General features: G+C 45.0%; 3 protein-coding genes across 5 annotated transcripts in view; 2 read left to right on the top strand and 1 right to left on the bottom strand.

The window, feature by feature from the left end:
- kcnh3 (potassium voltage-gated channel, subfamily H (eag-related), member 3) overlaps positions 1-1551 on the top strand; it is an 87805-nt gene extending 86254 nt beyond the window's left edge. Inside the window, 1 exon segment of the mRNA XM_034574977.1 lies at positions 1-1551. This exon segment is cut by the window's left edge and continues 1033 nt beyond it. The gene's annotated coding sequence lies outside the window, so the exon portion shown is untranslated.
- A 510-nt stretch (positions 1552-2061) lies between these two features.
- armc8 (armadillo repeat containing 8) lies at positions 2062-11629 on the bottom strand. 2 transcript variants are annotated; one of them, XM_034574979.1, is made up of 22 exons: positions 11492-11629; positions 9934-10010; positions 8506-8577; positions 8209-8351; positions 8023-8120; positions 7591-7683; positions 7415-7495; positions 7228-7303; positions 7022-7112; positions 6865-6925; positions 6568-6768; positions 6200-6295; positions 6023-6105; positions 5798-5879; positions 5541-5627; positions 5164-5256; positions 4809-4958; positions 4229-4324; positions 3985-4080; positions 3820-3892; positions 3504-3597; positions 2062-3412 (listed from the first exon to the last, which is right to left on the bottom strand). In XM_034574979.1, the coding sequence occupies exons 1-22, from the start codon at positions 11534-11536 to the stop codon at positions 3379-3381; spliced, it is 2022 nt and encodes a 673-aa protein (XP_034430870.1). In that variant the 5' UTR covers positions 11537-11629; the 3' UTR covers positions 2062-3378. The 2 variants fall into 2 exon arrangements, with proteins under 2 accessions (XP_034430870.1, XP_034430869.1); XM_034574978.1 differs by having other exon boundaries at positions 3799-3892.
- dbr1 (debranching RNA lariats 1) lies at positions 10897-17035 on the top strand. Of its 2 annotated transcripts, none has more exons than XM_034574981.1 (9): positions 10897-10915; positions 13469-13681; positions 13767-13891; positions 13968-14048; positions 14203-14288; positions 14384-14608; positions 14702-14779; positions 14865-15010; positions 15096-17035. In XM_034574981.1, the coding sequence occupies exons 2-9, from the start codon at positions 13485-13487 to the stop codon at positions 15841-15843; spliced, it is 1686 nt and encodes a 561-aa protein (XP_034430872.1). In that variant the 5' UTR covers positions 10897-10915; positions 13469-13484; the 3' UTR covers positions 15844-17035. The 2 variants fall into 2 exon arrangements, with proteins under 2 accessions (XP_034430872.1, XP_034430871.1); XM_034574980.1 differs by lacking the exon at positions 10897-10915 and adding an exon at positions 12326-12469.
- Positions 17036-17427: the final 392 nt, after the last annotated feature.

Genomic DNA, 17427 nt, shown 5'->3' on the forward strand with positions numbered 1-17427 from the left:
GACAGTGACGACAGGCCGATGGAGTGAAAACCAACAGGAAGCAGACGGCTGCGCTGAAAGGACGGACAGGTGGACAGCAACCTGACGTGATGTCAGCTGATCAGCTGATCAGAGTGACAGCAGCACGTCTCACAGTATCAACACTCGAGTAGCTTCAGTCCATCCACGCAGCGTCTGGGACTCACAGGACCAGAGCACATCTTTTTAAACCACTTCCATCGATCTGCGGAGCCTCCAGCAAAACTAACCCACAGTTATTGCTCTTTAAGCCCAGTATGGATTTCTCCTCCTCTTTAAAGGGCAGATCTCTCAGCTGGATGATCTAAAGCACCGGCACCGGGACTGGGAATGTACATCTTCATTAAGTCTCCGTGGTGTCAGATCTGCTGTTGAGCCTGTTTTGCAGTTTTCTGCTCATCCACGTGGAATCATCTCCTCACACACACGCGCCTCACGACATTAGAAGATGTTAGAGTTGGTTCATTTCCCTGTAAAGAAGTTTGAAGTCCGCAGTCTAGCGGCTCGGGTCGTGTGCCAAAGACAAAAAGCAAGATATCTGGAAGAAGAACAGCACCGATACAAATATTCCACTGTTTATATCACCACCATGACTGTTTACAACCAGCCTACCAGATTGTAAAGCAAACTCCCACATCACTCCTGAGCTTTAGCCATCCAGCCATTCGTGCCTTCTCCATTTAAACACGTTCCTCTAAAGTCCCTCAGCTGTTGACTGCAGGCAGCATTTGGATCAAAATTTACACCAGGAAGCCATAGACGACACATTCAGAGAACAACTGCACCTCGATCTAACATCTCTTATTTATTTATTACATCTATTTTTGTCGATGAGGAAATATATTGCACTTCTGGGAGGTGCAAGGCCGAGGAGGAAGGTTTATGATTTGAGGTTTCAGTCCAGACTGAGTGGAACCTTCCCGATCCTTATGTAGCACACACACACAGAGCATATCTTGGAATACGCACACGTCATCATGTGCATCCTCTTCCCCCCCCCCACTGGTACGAGGCACAAGCCTACAGCTGGAAAGCTACGATACCCAGGCTGCATCACTCTGGAGGTCTCAGGACTTCAGTGCATTTCTGTCTTTGCTTTGCCGAGGTGCTCCGCGCACGGCGTTATATACAATGTAATATAGAGAGTCAGATTTCTGGTTTCTATTTTCAGTAACGGGAGCAGGGCGAGGGACGAGCCGGACTCTGAAACACACACAGGTTCACTGAGCAGAACTCACGTCCACGTCTGAGGAGCTCGGGTCCCGCAGGTTTTCTCTGAGGCTGGGAGGGTGGGGGGGTTTAAAAGGTTTTAAATCAAATGCATGTCACAGCTTCTTTTTGCATGAGGAATGTGCCTGCTTTTGAGCTGTCGAGGGCCGAGGGCCGAGGGCCGAGGGGAGTTAACGGACGGCCGGCCCGGCTGGAGGCTGCTGGGTTTCAGATGTATTTTATTAATGACTACTGTTACATTTAAAAAGAAACTTTACCAGGATTACAAACTGTACGACAATAAAGAAGTGTTGTTTTGTAAGAGCTCCGCCTGTGTGACTCCACTCGTGTGTCAGCATTTCATGAGTCTGTTTGAATAAAACATTTAAATTTGATCTGAAATGGAGATTGACTCCAGCCCCCCCCATGACCAACAAATAACAAGTGGTAAAGATAATGCATGAAATTCTTTAAACCCCTAATAATAATAATTTGGAAGAAGCAAAAATAGATGTGTGATTTTCTTTTAAGCAAGAGTCAAATATTAATTTCTACATCCTTAAATGTGCAAATTAGGCTTTTTTCTTTGTCACATGATGGTAAAATCAATATCTTTGGATTCTGAAATGTTGGTCGGACAAAGACGTGAAAAGTGAGAAAACGTTCACTATTTACTGTCATTTACAAAGAAAGCGATTCATTGATCAGCACTAAACTCAATCCTCTTTAAAAACCCTTTGAATACGTGTGAATTTGTCCTTTAGGAAAACAATCGAATCTCCATTTGAACGACAGGTTCCACAGAAATAAGACACGTCACAGAGGAGATCCTTCTTCAGGTCTGCATATATTTTTAATGGTAACATTCATTCTATCAGAGCTTCAGTAAGGTTTGAAATGTCAGGGAACAACACTCGAGAAAGATCCTGGTGGGAAAAGAAATAATATGAGAGAGGGAACGAAACAGTGTCGCACATGTTTCTGCTTTTGTGGCTGCACTTAGTGCTTTTACCCTCCAGGGGTCAGTCTCAAATTGTTCTTCCATTATTCCTCATTTCCACTCTTCACTGTCTTCCCCTCCCGAAACACAGAGAGGAAGAAAAAAACAAGCTCAGAAATTTCATTTATCCCTGAAGACGAACACATTAATGAGACGGCTGCAGAGAACAGATTCAACGGAGGCGTGAGGACACTCGTCCTCTAACCTCTGCTGTTCTGTGTCCTCTGAACTCGTAGCTGGGCGGGTCAGAGCGAGCGCCATCCACTCTGGAACTACTTCTCCCATTGGGATCATAAGGATATTGGACAAACGTGACGGCTCCAGTGCACACAGAACCACAACCGTGAAAAAGAAAAGAAAACTAGGGGAATACATTTCCTTTCACCTCCATACACCATGTTCAAGTTCAGACTCATGAATCAGGCCTCAGTGATTCACCGAGAACCTGGGTTCAGAGAGGGCGAATGAGAAAGAGACAGGGCGGGGAAAATAAAAATCCAAAAATATATATTTATGTTTATATATATATATATTTACGAGGTATGTATCCACAAAAAAAACACCCAAAATTTCAAAATAGGCAGTCTGTGTTTTTTCCAAATGTGTCCTTACTTGCGACGCCTTAAGGAAACATTAATATTATTAGTTAAAAATTAAAAAAAATAAAACTGGGAAGCTTTGCTGTCCAACAGCCGTGCTCATGTGTCAAAAACCCTCTAGTCCGGTTTCTCTGAGACCCGCGTCTCCAGGATCAGGAGTCCAAAAGCACCGCGGCGGCGCCGGTGTCCGGCTGCTGCTCTCCAACCAAAGAAGAAGAAGAAAAAACAAAAAAATGGCAATTCTTAAATCGCAAAGTCTCAAAAGGAAAAATTTCACTTCATCCTTGCAGGAAGGAGAAAAAGGGAGAAACAAGTGAAACCCTCCCAACCGTTGATTTCCCAACAACCACATTCTCAGATCCTCCAAGCGAGAGGTCTGGAGTGAGCAGAGCGTTCGAGGTGGTGGTGCCGGACGGTGGGTTGGAGGTGAACGGTCGCCAGCCACAGGTCCAAGAAAAGGTGTCTTTGTGCATCAGAACAAAAAGAACCAACGCCGTCCCGTCCAGACGATTGTTAGTTAGGCTGGCAGCAGAGGACCTCCCCCCTCTGTAGTCATGCCAGGTACTGCTGCATCGCCGTCTTCGCCCTGAGAGACACACACACACAGTCAGTCTACCCTGCTTCATTACCGGTGTCTAGAAGGTTGTGTGTTTTCATGGTCTGCTGTAGAGGCCCACCTGTCACTGAGGTTGGAGTCGGGGGCCTGGGTGAGTTTGTGCAGGATGTCCACGAAGCCCATCTCCCTCAGCTTGTCCTGGCGCTCCTGAGAACCTGGTACAACACAGAATCCACAGAGAGCGAAATTAAGTCATCCCATCGTCCACAATCTCATTTCAGCTGCGTGCGAATAGAAATCAGGAGTTTAGAGTTTACAAACGAGTAAATGTCATTTCTTTCTCTTTTTCTCAAACATTCTCACTCTGGAGGAGTCTCTGTATGTGTATTATCTAATAAAAACAAAAGTGAATAAACCTTGAGACCCCGAACCCTTACCGTCCTCCTCATTCCAGATCAGGTTCGAGATGCAGAAGGTGGCGGCGAGCTGCAGTTTCACATTTGAATGCCCCTGAGAGAAACAAATGAATACGTCTTAAACATTAGAAAAGGTCTTTAAGTTGAAAAAGAGTGAGCTACAGGAACTGTTATTTTGCTCATTACCATGTAGTATTTGATTTTCTGGAGCATGTCGTCGTTGGTCATGATGATATCCTTGGCTGTGTTGCCGTCGGCGATGTTGGCCAAGATGCACAACGTCTGACAGATGAGAAAAGTTGCGTTTCATCAGTGCTGCCATTGGAACATTTCATTCTTTGTTTTTTAAATGTTAATGAGAGAAGTTCAAACTGGTCTGCAGTGCAGGTTGTTTCTTATTGCAGCTGAAGGTTGTTGATGAGGAGCTCACCTGTTCTTTGACCTCTATGCTGTGCTCTGCTTCCAGGATGAGGGTCACCGCCTGCATGATCTGCTTCCCGTGAGAACTCATGATCTGGTCGATGTGCTGACGACACCAGAGGAGAGGAGAGGGTCAGTGTGCAAGCTGCTGGCTTTTCTCTCATTTGTAAAGAATTCATGCAGATTCAGCACATTCATGAATATTCAAATCTACAGAGCAGGTGAGAAGGTGTGAAGCTTCGAGGTTGGAGCTGAGGTGAGTTAATGCATCTTAAGTGTGACATCAGGGGAATCTATATATGATTTGCATAATCCTGCTAATGAATGAACGAACAAACATAACCTCCTTTTGTAAAAGTAGAACTCATGGCAGAGCGGTTGTGTTGGATCTGAAACATGTGTCAGTGCAACAAGTGCTTCTTAGCTCCTGCAGGTCTTTTCTAGAAGGCCTTTTTCTACGAGTTTAATTTGGACAACAAACACTGGACCAGTCACTGATTCACTCTGTTCCGTCTACACTGTCGGTGCAGATGTTTGAGGCTGAAGGTAAATTGGCTGTTACTTGCTTTGAGCCTGTGATCAAGTCTCACCGGGCGCGTTGAAAGCAGATTGCGCAGCAGACCGAGGGTCTTCATCAGCACGTTGGTGTCGGGGTCGGACAGCAGGCGGAACAACTGCTCTGTCCCCAGACACCGGACGATCTCCACCTTCACCTTCTGATCGGCCTGAAACGCCATGTTCTAAACACACAGACGCTTTGTCATGAAATAATCAGGCTGTAAAGATTTAATCATAAAACACAACTGTATCTGTCCCCATTTAAACATGACACAGTGGGTAGAGAGTTGTTTCTAATGAAAGCAAGTCTCAAATTCAATTTCCACTTGGTCCCTAAACGTGTAAAAGGAGGCTGTGGAGAAAATACTTCTTAATAAACCTTCTTACCATCAGGGCCCAGATCCCATTGACTCTCAGTGCAGGACTGTCACTCTGGGTCAGACTGCATAGTAACTCAATTACCCCCGACTCCAGGATCGGCTGCAGATGAACAGAAACAAACGGTCTCAATATTAAACCTGCAATAACTGATCTGTTTTGGCCACACGGGGGCAGTGGAAACACATTATTTACACATCATGTTCTGAGTTGATGTGGTGAACTTGTTGCAGCAGCTTTTTACAGCTGAGAAAACAGCACAATGACATCAGTGAGAGGGAAGGAGTGAAGTTGTGATGCACACAGATGCACAATGAGCTGAAAGTCACGATAAAGCTTGATGTGTGTGTGTGTGTGTGTGTGTGTGTGTGTGTACGTGTGTGCACCTCTTTGCTGGGTGAGAACTCCAACAGTAGATTGCATAGTGTTGAGGAGGCCATGACCAGGACTTCATCTGGGGCGTTCTGCAGCAGCTACAAAACAAAAAACACACAGCGTTAGTTGATATGTTGATTATTTTCACACCCCAGGTTACATCCAGCCGGAGAACTGGTACTTCAATGAGTCACGTGACTCAAATCTGAATAGAGCTTTTTCTTTAACCCTAAATAGATGTACGTGTTCATTGGACTTCTCCACTGACCTTCATGAGGGGTTTCCACACCGCGTGGTCGTGGAAGCTGGTCCTCAGCTGCTGCACTGATCGTGAAAGACTGTGAAGACACCTGCAGAAAATACATCAATTAATAAAACTGTTCTAATCAGCAGCCCTTGAATATCCTTTTCACTAAAAGTTTGTTCACTTTGTTTCACGAACATTTGTTTCAGGAGAATTGGGAAATGTCATGTAATCATCATCATATCGTACCTGACAGCTGCCAAGCGGACCTTAATGCTGGATTCTGAAAGGCCACTGACTATCCTGTCCATCATGTTCTCCGTCTCTGTGATCTGGATGAGAACAGAAGGGGGTGGGTTAGTTAACACGTACGCATGAAATGATACTGTTGATGCATCAACACAAATACACCCAGAGAAAGGTCACCTTTTTACGGATGTCCTCGTCGTTTGAGCCGAGCGAGGCGTAGAGTTTGAAAGCAGCTTGTCTCAGCTCGTGTGCGTGTTTCAGGTCATGATCCAGCTGCAGGTGACAGAGTGGACAGAAAGTGAGGTTTATCATTTAGTAGTTGCCGGGAAAACCGCTGAAGCAAATAATTACACCAAGCAGTGAAGCTAATTCAGATTGTAATCACTTGTTGATTGTCTTTGCTTCGAGCATCGGGTACTTGTCCGATCTGTTTAGGACCAAATACTTGAAAATCAAATGATGCTTCAGCCTCAGCTATAGTTTGTGTTTACTGCTCATCAGCTAATGTTAGCATGCTAACAAACCAAACTAAGACAGTGACTGACCCTCTTGATGTCCGTGATGGCGGACACAGAGCTGGGGTATTTAAAGTAGTCGGCCAACATGGCCACCAGGTGGTCGGTGGTGCTGGCGATCCTCTGCAGCTCCACATCGGGCTCCATCAGGTAGGCCAGCGTCTCTGCACCCTCCACCCTCTCCTCGAGCAAATGCTCTTTACTACACATCCGCACCAAGCAGGGCAGTGTCTGGGTGAGAGACAGAGTCATATTTACAGTAACTCAAAAAGTGTCACTAATATTATTATATAATTATGATAATATATAGGTGTCAGGAAATCCAACCTTTAGGACGATGCAGCTGTCATCTGTCCTAATTGCTCCCGCTCGACACATGTACGTTAAACTGAGACAAAAGGAAGATTTCACATTTAAGTTTATACAGGAAATACAGTCACATATTATTAATGGATAATAATTCATATGGGTCTAAGTCACTTACCATTTGGCCGCTGTTAGCTGCATTTCAATGGGTTGATCCCTTTGCATCATTCTGACAAATACCTGAGAGAGCAGCTCCCCATCCACCAGCACTGAGGGACAAACAGATACATGGGTTGAAAAGTGAAGTTCATGAGAACAGACAGAAATAGAAGAGACGAGATGAGACGAGGAGAGACAAGAAGAGACGAGAAGACACTTCCTCACCATTCACCAGTGTCATGGAGACCTGAGTGTTCTCATAGGCCAGGACTGAGAAACACTTTAACGCCTGCATGCGGACCTGCAGAGACAGTGAGGTTGGAGAAGACGACACAAAGAGGAATCTCAGTATGTACGAGGTTTTATCATAAACTGTCTAATACTGTTCACACACTCAGGGGCGGCCATGTACCTTATAAGAGGGTGAGATAAGGAGAGGGGCGATGTTCTGGATGGCACCGTGGTTGAAAAGAACCGTCTGGTGCTCCGGGGTCTGCAGACACACAAACATATGAACAACTACAACAATCGCAGTCTGGCTTCATGTGCGCAGGACTCCACAGTGTTTGACCAAATACCAACAAATACCTTACAACAGTGGGAGAAGATCTGTGTGATGTACTCCTGGGTTCTCTGTGAGCGGCTCAGTAGAGACATTAGATGGGGAATCACAGTGGGGTCCTAGAAAGACAGAATGAATCATAACATGTGGCTGCAGAAGGGGCTGCTGCTCATTAAAGTTACATCGGCTTGTTTTAAATCTACATTAATCAGTATTAGTGATATTATCATTGAAATGTCTGTATATACACTATACTAAATAAAATACTATATATAATATTTCAGATTGTTGAAGTGCCATCTTTTCTGCTCAAGAGGACAAATGAATGTGAGACTAGACTGTTAAGTGTACAAACTGGCAACTGTATAAGTGAAGCTCTTGCTAATCAGAAAAGTTTTGCACACAATCACATTGTTGCTCATGTGTTCAGCAGGTGAACCTTTGTCCAGACGACCTACAGTGTAGAGCAGCTGCACAGGAGTGACCGGACTGATGAAGACCGTTCTCAGGCATCGAAGACACGCTTCAATGAAGATCAGGTCTGGACACAAGAGACCTGTGAGCACAAAACACAAAGGATTGTTTAGACCTGGGTCACCGAGGATGTTGCCTCCTGCAGATTGTGAAGGAGTGTCCGCCCCAACCTTGGAGAAGGGCGGGGATGATGTGACAGTCCACCAGGGACTTGATGTTGTTCTCGGTGCCCATGGCCAAGCTGCCCAGCACCACGGCGCACTCGGTCCGCAGCTCCAGACTGGACGAGCTCTGCTGGAGAAGGTATAGTAACCTGGAAACAATGAAGAAACACAGATATTAACACAAGATAGTAAATTACATTGTGTACTTTTGATAGTTCTGTATTTTGATTCTGTCTCATAGGGTCAGAAAGTGTGGAGCAGAAAGAGAGATGGTAAGAACTGAACAATCGTGCAGGGACAAACCTCGGCACAGCTCCGAGGACGATCAGATTGGCTTTCTGCTTGTTGTTTCCAATCACAGCATTCTTCATGTCACTGTGAAACCAGACGTGGGCACACACATGAAAGGTCCCTTCTTCGTAATGTCTTTGAAGCAACTGTGACAAATGTGCATCACTAGAATAACAAAACTTTAAGGGTTGATATGGTAACGCTGCAGACCACAGCCTGTAACATACGGTAGGTTTCTTTTCAAATTACAGTGTAGCAGCATCTCAGTACAAGTACAACACATACGGATAAAAACACATGCAGACAACTTCACAAAGATTTGTAGTAGGAACAATCCTAAGGGAGGCTGTGACGTACAAACCATGATTGATTGGTATTAGGAGCTCAAAGTGTTTTAAGAAAACATCACCACACCAGCAGCAGCAGCAGCTCTGACTGTTGACACAAGGCAGGTTAGCGCCACGCATTCATGCTGCTGCCATCAAATTCTGACCCCACCAGCTTTAGCCTTAGCACAAATCAAGACTCGTCAGACCAGGCTTTGTTCTCTAGTCTTCAAAATACCAGTTTTGTCGAGCCTCTGCACTGCAGTCTTAGATTTTATTCATCTGTCCACCTCAAGGTGCAATCTGCAAAACTGTTGCTCACTGGATGTTTGATGTGAATATTAACTGAAGCTAAAGGAAAGATTTTGCAGGATTATGTGCATTGTACTGCAGCCACATGCGTGTTAAACGGGATATCTGCATGGATAAGCAGGTGTAAAGGTGTTCCTAATAAAGTGCTAGAGGGAGAATATGTATTGGTAAATAAGAATGAGTCTGTTCATTTGTGTTCACTGCATTTTCCACCCAGTCTTTCTCCTGCACTGCAAGCGCCCTAGATGATATCAAATAGCAGGTGAGTGGGGCTAGTGGAAAAGTACAGCTGTAGCAGGCAGGCGAGTCCGTCAGGTGTTCAGCTAGTGGAGTGGTGCAAGTCGTAACCTAAGCTAGTCTCCTTAGAAGTTAAAAATAACTATGTAATAGTCAGAGTCTAGGTCAGTGCAATCGAGACAGAGAGTGAAAGTGAACGGAGGGGGGGGGGGGAGCGAGATAGAAATGCATTTTGAAATAGGCCGTCACATGAAAGAAGTAAACACAGAGGTCATGGCCCTGCAGCAACAACACCATCAGTAATGTCGTCCACAGAATAACTTCAATGTGCGACATTCAAAGAGGTTATTTTAATCCACCACCTACAGCAACACCAGCTGATTTCATGAAAATAAATAAATGCATCGGCTGAATAAAGTCCACAGTCCTCCAGTAAACCAGATGGTGAAATAGCTAAAAGGAGAGGCAGCCATTTACTGCCAACCAGAGCAGTCTTTGAATATCATATCCCTGCATGCACAAGGGAGGACAATGTTTAAGTAGGTATTAAATCAGCAGGACTTACATGACTCCCTGCAGCACTTTCTGTGGGTCGGGGTCGAACAGTCGGTCAACATAATGGCGACTAGTGGCGGTGACTTCCTGCACGAGGGCAAATGTAACACACAAGGGACAAAATGACAAAAACCATCTGTACTTTGCTCTGTGTCTTTGTACAGTGCACGTGTTTGAATTGTTTCACATTTCAAGGGGGTGAGGGTTTGAGTCCACAAAACACTTGTGGAGTTTCAGGGGTAAACAGTGTTGCAGCCAAACCAAAAAGTAAAAGGTCTTCAAACATACAATATAAATAAAATGCCTCCATACTGCACCACAGGAGCAGCATGGAGGCATTTAGAGATGTTTCACGTTTGAAGAATCAATCACCATTTACATAGTGGTGAGTAGATAATGACGTAGTTTTCATTTTGTAGTGATCTATCCATTTAAGTTCTCCAAAAACAAATGCTCCATTCATTGATTAGTGATTATTTAACTCAAGTATAATGGAAAGTTGCCGACAGACCGTCACCGGGACGTGTTGCACGTGGCCCCCAGTGGCTGCGCATGACGACACCAGACAACTTTGTTTATCACCGAGCGCTTGGACCAGAACTTTCCACATGACCCCCAGAGGAGCAGCCCTCACCCGGCGGACACCACGCCGAGGCTGCCGGTGCCAACACGGTGCTCAGCACATTCTGTACCTGCCTTTATCCACTAACTTCCATGTGCACGGATCAGCTTCACAGTTAATACACAAAACAAGGGAGCTGGTAAATGCACAAATAAACGATGAGACACTGTAAACAGTCTCCTTTCTGCATGTGGGGGCGTTTTACCGTTTTACCGATCAATTTCTAATCGATTTTCATGCTAACTTCTGCCAAGTTGCCCCTCACGACCCCCGTCGGCTGCCGGGATAACGAGCACAAACACAGGGACTAGAAGTGAGACGTCCGGCTGCTGGCAGAGCTTTGCCCTGGGAAAACTCCCGGAGGAAACCAGTGAGTGGTTAGCTTCGCTAGCTTAACCACAGGCTGGTGGTGAAGCTAACGTTAGCTAGCTAAACTACGCTAAGTTTGCTGTGTAATTCACGAGCCACAGGGACGCGAGTAGAATAATAAGATCACCGGGAGGGTGGAATAAAAAGACCACATCTGTAACTTATCTTCTACTGATGCGTGATTCACTCGGGGTGTGTGTGTTTGGATTATAGCAGCGGCAGCGCTGTCACTTAGCACTTAGCTGCTAACTCATTCCGAGTGACACTTGACAGCTACTTCTTTCGCTCGATTTGTGTCACTGTACACACCGGCGGGGCGGGCGGGCATTAACCACGCGCATCCCCTCGCTGTATCCGGAGCGTTCCCGCCCGCCCGGGTGAGGCCGGGGTGGAAAACAGGTCAACGCACGCTACGTAGGCGCGCCGCTCCACAGTGCTACATGTTGCAAAGCCCCTGAGTTAGCTTGATGCTAACAGAGGACACACACCTCCGCGGTTTGACCGATGAGATTAAATGAACCCCCCCCTGCGGCTGCGGTTAGCACGATGCTAACGCGGCTGCGGCGGTGACACTCACAGACAGCACGCTGATGCGGAGAGGGGCCTCCAGCAAACACGCCATCTCTCTTCCCCCGATCGAGCGCCCCAATCGGCGCAGCACCGTGCAGACACTCCGCCCCCCAGAGCAGCTGTGAGCGGCTCCTCAAAAAAGTGAGTGCGGCTCGGTCCCGGAGCTCCGGGGTCAGGCTGGGAGGAGAACCGGGTGTCGGGCTCCGGTGCGAGCGGGAGCTGTGGCTTCCAGCCGCGGGGAAACGAGACGAAAACACGGGGAGCTAATTCAGAGAGCTGCTCACACACTGGGTTTATCCATCAGGTAAATGTTGTTTATAACTGTGACGTCTCCCGGAGCCTGTTTCGACACAATAACTCGACCCACACAGAAATACAAATATAAACATGTATCTGGTGATGGATGATGACAAACTTCCTATTAAAACACAATAATAAAGATAATAATCGTGTTTTGTCTGTGGAAACTTGTGTCCTTCAACCTTCAATTCGTGAAAATATGGATTTCATAGCTTCATTTTTCTAATTCCACAATGAATTCAACACGAGTGGGTGTTGTTGTTTACAACAATTTGTTTATAAAGTCATGGAGACAAAACAACACAAACATTAATAAAAAAATAACATATAATAAACAAGATCCATTGAAAACCAGCTAAAATTAGGTTCTGTGTATAATTAGTTCTAAGCAATGATTTAAAAACAGGTGAAGTGACGCCACTGTATTTATTTACTACACAACATGTAAATATAAATCAAAATCAATTAGATATATTTAATTTTCTTTGGACGAATCTGCTGCCGAGGATCCCTTTTGATATTTACTTAAGCCGGTGACGTTTTGCGCATGCGCATAAGGCGACGGACGCGAGGTGGGAAAATTCATGTGTGTGAAAGCAGCGAAAACATGATTTTTAGATCCAGTCTGTGAGTTCACGGCTCTTTACAGTAGAAACACACGTTCCCCAGCTCGTCATCCTCCACTGTAAGTGTTCACCGTGTGTGTGTCTGTGTGTGTGTCTGTTGTGTTGTGCTCCGACTGGGAGGTGTGACGTTGTGGTGCCTTCTATTAGCCTAGCTTGCTGCTGCATGTTGTGTAGAAGTCACTCACACTTCGCTGCGAACACACGTGATTAAATACGAACTACAGCTCTTGTTGACACACAATGCTAATGCTAGGTGGGTGTAGCACCGACTCCATGTGTCCAGGCTTCACTGGGTGGGAACACGTTTTTCAAATAAAACTACATCTCCCAACAAGACACAACACGAGCTGCGTCTCTGCTAATCCGTGTGTGTGAAGTGGTGTTCGTGTTGTTTCAGGATCTTTGGGTTCTCAGTGTGTCACAGGGGCGTTCACTCATTCACTCATTCACTCATTATAAGACAACAAATAAGACAATGTAAAATAATATAGTTTCAGTTTCTTTCTTCATGCACCAAGATTCAGTTTTTGCTGTTGAGACAAATATTTTTCATGAATCAACAGATGTATGAGAAATAGCTTTCCTACTTACAGCTTTACATTTTAACAATCATCATTTCCAATAATAAATTAACTTAATCATCCATAAACTTAACTTTTTGACTGCTACATTAATGTTCTGCTGTCAGTTGGGCTGCAACTAACGACAACAATCAACAATCCAAAGATACTTCATTTAATATCATAGAAGAGCATAAAATATTGAGATTGAAGCTGTTAGAACAGAAAACCTTTGTTATTCCTGCCTGAATAAATAACCACAATAAGTATTTGGTTATCAAAGTAGTTGCTGAGAAACTTGTCGGTCGACTAATGGATTAGTTTTTGCAGCTCTGTCATTACTAACAACATCAGCAGCAGTGTTGTATACTTGTTCCCTGACTGATCATCAGAAGATAACCTTTAAACAGCAGGTCTCTGTGTCTCTGTGTCTCTGTGTGGAGCAGAGAATACAAACCAAGCCTCACTGTGAATGTGACTTCCTCTGTGAACCTGCAGCTCACCTGTCTACACCATGAAGATCGCAGTAGAAGGCTGTTGCCATGGGGAGCTCGACAAGATCTATGAGACCATCGCCTACCTGGAGAAGAAGGAAGGGGTGACGGTGGACCTGCTGCTTTGCTGTGGCGACTTCCAGGCTGTGCGAAACGAGGGAGACATGAAGTGCATGGCAGTGCCGGCCAAGTACAGAACGATGCAAACCTTCTACAAGTCAGTTCTTTTTGTTATTTAAGTTTCAAAAAGTGTAAGATATGAGTGAGAGCGTTTAAAACTTGAGGGTCACTGTCTGTTGCAGATACTACTCTGGAGAGAAGAAGGCTCCAGTTCTCACCATCTTCATCGGAGGGAACCACGAGGCTTCCAACCACATGCAGGAGCTTTCTTACGGGGGCTGGGTGGCACCAAACATTTATTATCTGGGTAGGAACCAGTCCATTAAATTCAGTGTCTGCATATCGGTGGATTCCCAGGTTTTAATTGGACCGTATGTTGCTAGGTTACGCTGGTGTTATTCGCTACAGAGGGATTCGAATCGGTGGCTTATCGGGAATCTTCAAATCACGTGACTACAGGAAAGGTGAGTTTTGTTTTACCGTCTGAATGATTTAAGTCACATCAAACATTGTACATGAAGCTGGACGACGGGACAACTCCCCAAAGTCATTTTAGGTTATCACACTGATGTATGTTCAGGTTTGGTTTTAATGATATGATGATGCCTGCTCTTTCAGGTCATCATGAATTCCCTCCGTACAACCCTGATACTCTACGAAGTGTGTATCACATCCGAAACATCGAGGTGTTCAGATTAAAACAGGTAAATAGAGTTTCATCTTCTTCTCGTGTGCAGTGCTCACAAAGATCATCCCTGTATTTATCTAAACGGTGTGTTTTGTTTCATTTGCCACTAAGATCCAGATGCCCATGGACATCTTCCTGAGCCACGACTGGCCTCGAGGAATCTACTACTACGGCAGCGTAGGGGAGCTGCTGCGCAAGAAGAAGTTTCTGCGTCAGGAGGTGGAGTCAAACACTCTGGGAAGTCCTGCGGCGGAGGAGCTCATGTCTCACCTCCAGCCTAACTACTGGTTCTCTGCTCATCTCCATGTGAAATTTGCTGCCGTTATGCAGCATCCGGTGAGAGACGCACTCTTTCTGCAGCGCGTGGAAAAACAAGTCTAATTCCCCCCCCCTGTATTTCATCAACTGAGTGAATTCTCCTCTCTTCAGCCTAAAGGTGATGCTGCCCCACGTGTAACCAAATTCCTGTCTCTGGATAAATGTTTGCCCCATAGGGAGTTCTTACAGGTGAGAGTTCTGTTCTTGAATTTACAGAGATCAAGTAGATTTAAAATGAAAGGGCGATAGTTTGAAGCAATGACTTTGGTTACAGATTGTGGATGTTCAAGAGAGACCGGGTTCGTCCGAGGGTCTTGAGTATGATCCGGAGTGGCTTGCTATTCTGAAGGCCACAAACAGTCTGCAGAGGACCACCCTTCACCACTGGAACCCCCCTGAGAATAATGGCCTGCATGAACGGTACATAGATAATCAAGACATACAGTTGTGCTTACAGTTTTGATCCGTGCTGTGTTTTACGATGTGGACCTTCTCTCTCCACCAGGTGGGACTTCAGAGCTTCAGAAGCAGCTATGATGAAGGTGATGGAGGATCTCAGCGGTGACCTCGCCATTCCAGACAACTTTAGCCGGACTGTGCCGGCCTACGACCCCAACAAGCCCCAGTACCACGCCCCCCCCAGCTACAACACCAACCCCCAGACGACCGAGCTCTGTGCCACGTTGGGTCTCACGGACCTCTACGCCCAGGATGGGCAGGTAGGTGAGGTGGGGAAGTTTCAGGGCAGCACTGGAGGGGAGGAGGATGATGAAGACGGGAATAGTGTGGGAAGCGCAGACGAGCCGAGCGAGTATCCAACCGACACCTCGGGATTGTCCAGCTCCTGTAATCCTGATGAGATCACCATAGAGGATGAATGGGAGGAAGAGGAGGAGGAGGAGGAGGAGAACGGGTCGAAAGTGGCAGCAAAGGGAGACGAGCTCTCTGACGTCCACACCCCCGCCCGTATGGTTCTGCCAGAGCCAAAATCCAAAGTGTCACCCAATAACCTGTCCGACTTAATGAAGCTGCCACCTCCCTCCCACTCGACCCCAGCTGCAGCTCGCTCTCACTCTGGATCAGAAAGCGAAGGACTGTGCGAGGGGGGGGGAGAGGACGACTCCGCCGCTCGGATCTTAAAACGTACGAGCGACGAAGCTGTCAATCCTGGCAGCCGAGGCACGACCCCCATGATCAAACGCAGGAACCAGGTCATCTACGCTGCAGTGGAGGACGAGGAGTGTGAGGACTAGTGTGTCAGGGTGAGAGGACGCAGAAGGTGAGGACTCCTTCCACACAACATCTGTCCCAGAACGAACAATTCTCCGTTAGTTTGTAATGATTTGTAAAACCTGACATGTATTTACTGCTTGTTTTTTATAGAGCTTCCAACATGAACTATACAAAGTAGAGTTATGGAAGCATAATTGGGACAAAAATTGAGCAACAGAAGTCTCCTCAGCCACAAAACAGCTGCTAATAAGTGTTTTCTACAGATTTTTTTTAAAAGTGTAAGCTCCTTTTTGTTTAACCACAAACAGCCGCTATATCGCTCAGTGTAAAATCTGAAACAGACGATAAAGCAGCTTTTTCTGTAGGAATCCTTTACGTAATGTCGTCAGATACTTTGAACAATTTGAATTTGTCAGTGGCAAAAATTAGAATTGCCTCATTTTATTAATTTGCATCAGCTGTTCCGTGGTTGTCCGGTGTCACATTCTTGCTCAATCTTTAAGATTTTTGTCCTTTTCAATCATTTACACCCAAAAACATGAGAAAACTAATCTCAGGTTCAAATTTCGATGGTTTATGGAAATGCCGTTGAAATGTAAATTGTAAATGACAAAAGTTAGTTTCTGCACGTAGTTTCTACAGAAGGGCAATTACAGCCGTGAAATTCTTTATTTGTTTCAATGCGATCGCCTTTTTATACATTTTAATCAGACCAAGAAAATTTTAGAGAACAGATTTTTGATTTTCTGTGTTTAATTTTTTTATATTTTGTAACTTCCAAGTCAACAGCAATGATTAAAGAGGCTGTGAAATTAAAATATTTCTTTTAAAGTGAATAAATGCCGTCGTACAGTCTTTAAAATCATTTCACACATCTGAAGAAAAGCATCCTGCAAAGTGCCGTTCACAGCTTTATTGAACACTTTACATACTGTAGGTGCAGATGAGAAATCGAGTCTTGTTTTTAACGACTTGTCATAATTGCACAGAACACTGAACGTACTTGTGATCGCTGGAGAATGAACAGATGTATTTATTGTGTGTAATGAGCTGATGAGCGCTTAGTGTCTTTGGAGGGACAAACTAATTTTATCTTTTTAATATTTGTTTCCTTCAATTTTTGAGACTTTTAATTAGTTTGCCATATTTTTTTAAGTTTTAGAATTTGCATGACTTTGACAATAAAGCGGAACAAAACCCATTTTTCCTGAACACCAGTATTTGTTTAAATCAGATTCATAACATCTATTAGTCCTTCAGACGATACACTCCAGGTTCACAAGTGTGCTCTAAAGCCAACGTACACTTCCATTAGAATTAAGACAATAATATACAACATACAGTGTATTCAACGAGATCTTTACATCCATACAAAAAGCCGTTACAGTAGAGCCTGATGACAGGGTGCCGGGTTATTGGTTTATGATACGAGCCGATGGTGGAGATGGTTTTTCCTGCACTTTGCCTACAAAGCTCCACGCGTAAAGAAACAGGATTCACAGAGAAAGAAAACTGGGAATAGGCACTTCTGTTTTTTGTTTTTCTTGTGTATGTGCGTTTTTAATCTTCTACGTCTTTCTTCATTTTCTTCAGCCAAGCTTTAA

The sequence above is a fragment of the Hippoglossus hippoglossus genome, chromosome 21, assembly GCF_009819705.1.
Source record: "Hippoglossus hippoglossus isolate fHipHip1 chromosome 21, fHipHip1.pri, whole genome shotgun sequence".
In the NCBI taxonomy this organism is placed as follows: Eukaryota; Metazoa; Chordata; class Actinopteri; order Pleuronectiformes; family Pleuronectidae; genus Hippoglossus; species Hippoglossus hippoglossus.

Excerpts from the sequence above, each read along its gene's own strand:
- dbr1 (XM_034574981.1), top strand. The coding sequence starts at position 13,485 with ATGAAGATCGCAGTAGAAGGCTGTTGCCATGGGGAGCTCGACAAGATC. Across the intron at positions 13,682-13,766 it reads ACGATGCAAACCTTCTACAA|ATACTACTCTGGAGAGAAGA; the intron begins GTCAGTTCTTTT and ends TGTCTGTTGCAG. Across the intron at positions 15,011-15,095 it reads AATAATGGCCTGCATGAACG|GTGGGACTTCAGAGCTTCAG; the intron begins GTACATAGATAA and ends TCTCTCCACCAG.
- armc8 (XM_034574978.1), bottom strand. The coding sequence starts at position 11,536 with ATGGCGTGTTTGCTGGAGGCCCCTCTCCGCATCAGCGTGCTGTCT. Across the intron at positions 6,926-7,021 it reads CAGCTAACAGCGGCCAAATG|TTTAACGTACATGTGTCGAG; the intron begins GTAAGTGACTTA and ends CTTTTGTCTCAG. Across the intron at positions 6,296-6,567 it reads CCATCACGGACATCAAGAGG|CTGGATCATGACCTGAAACA; the intron begins GTCAGTCACTGT and ends TGTCACCTGCAG.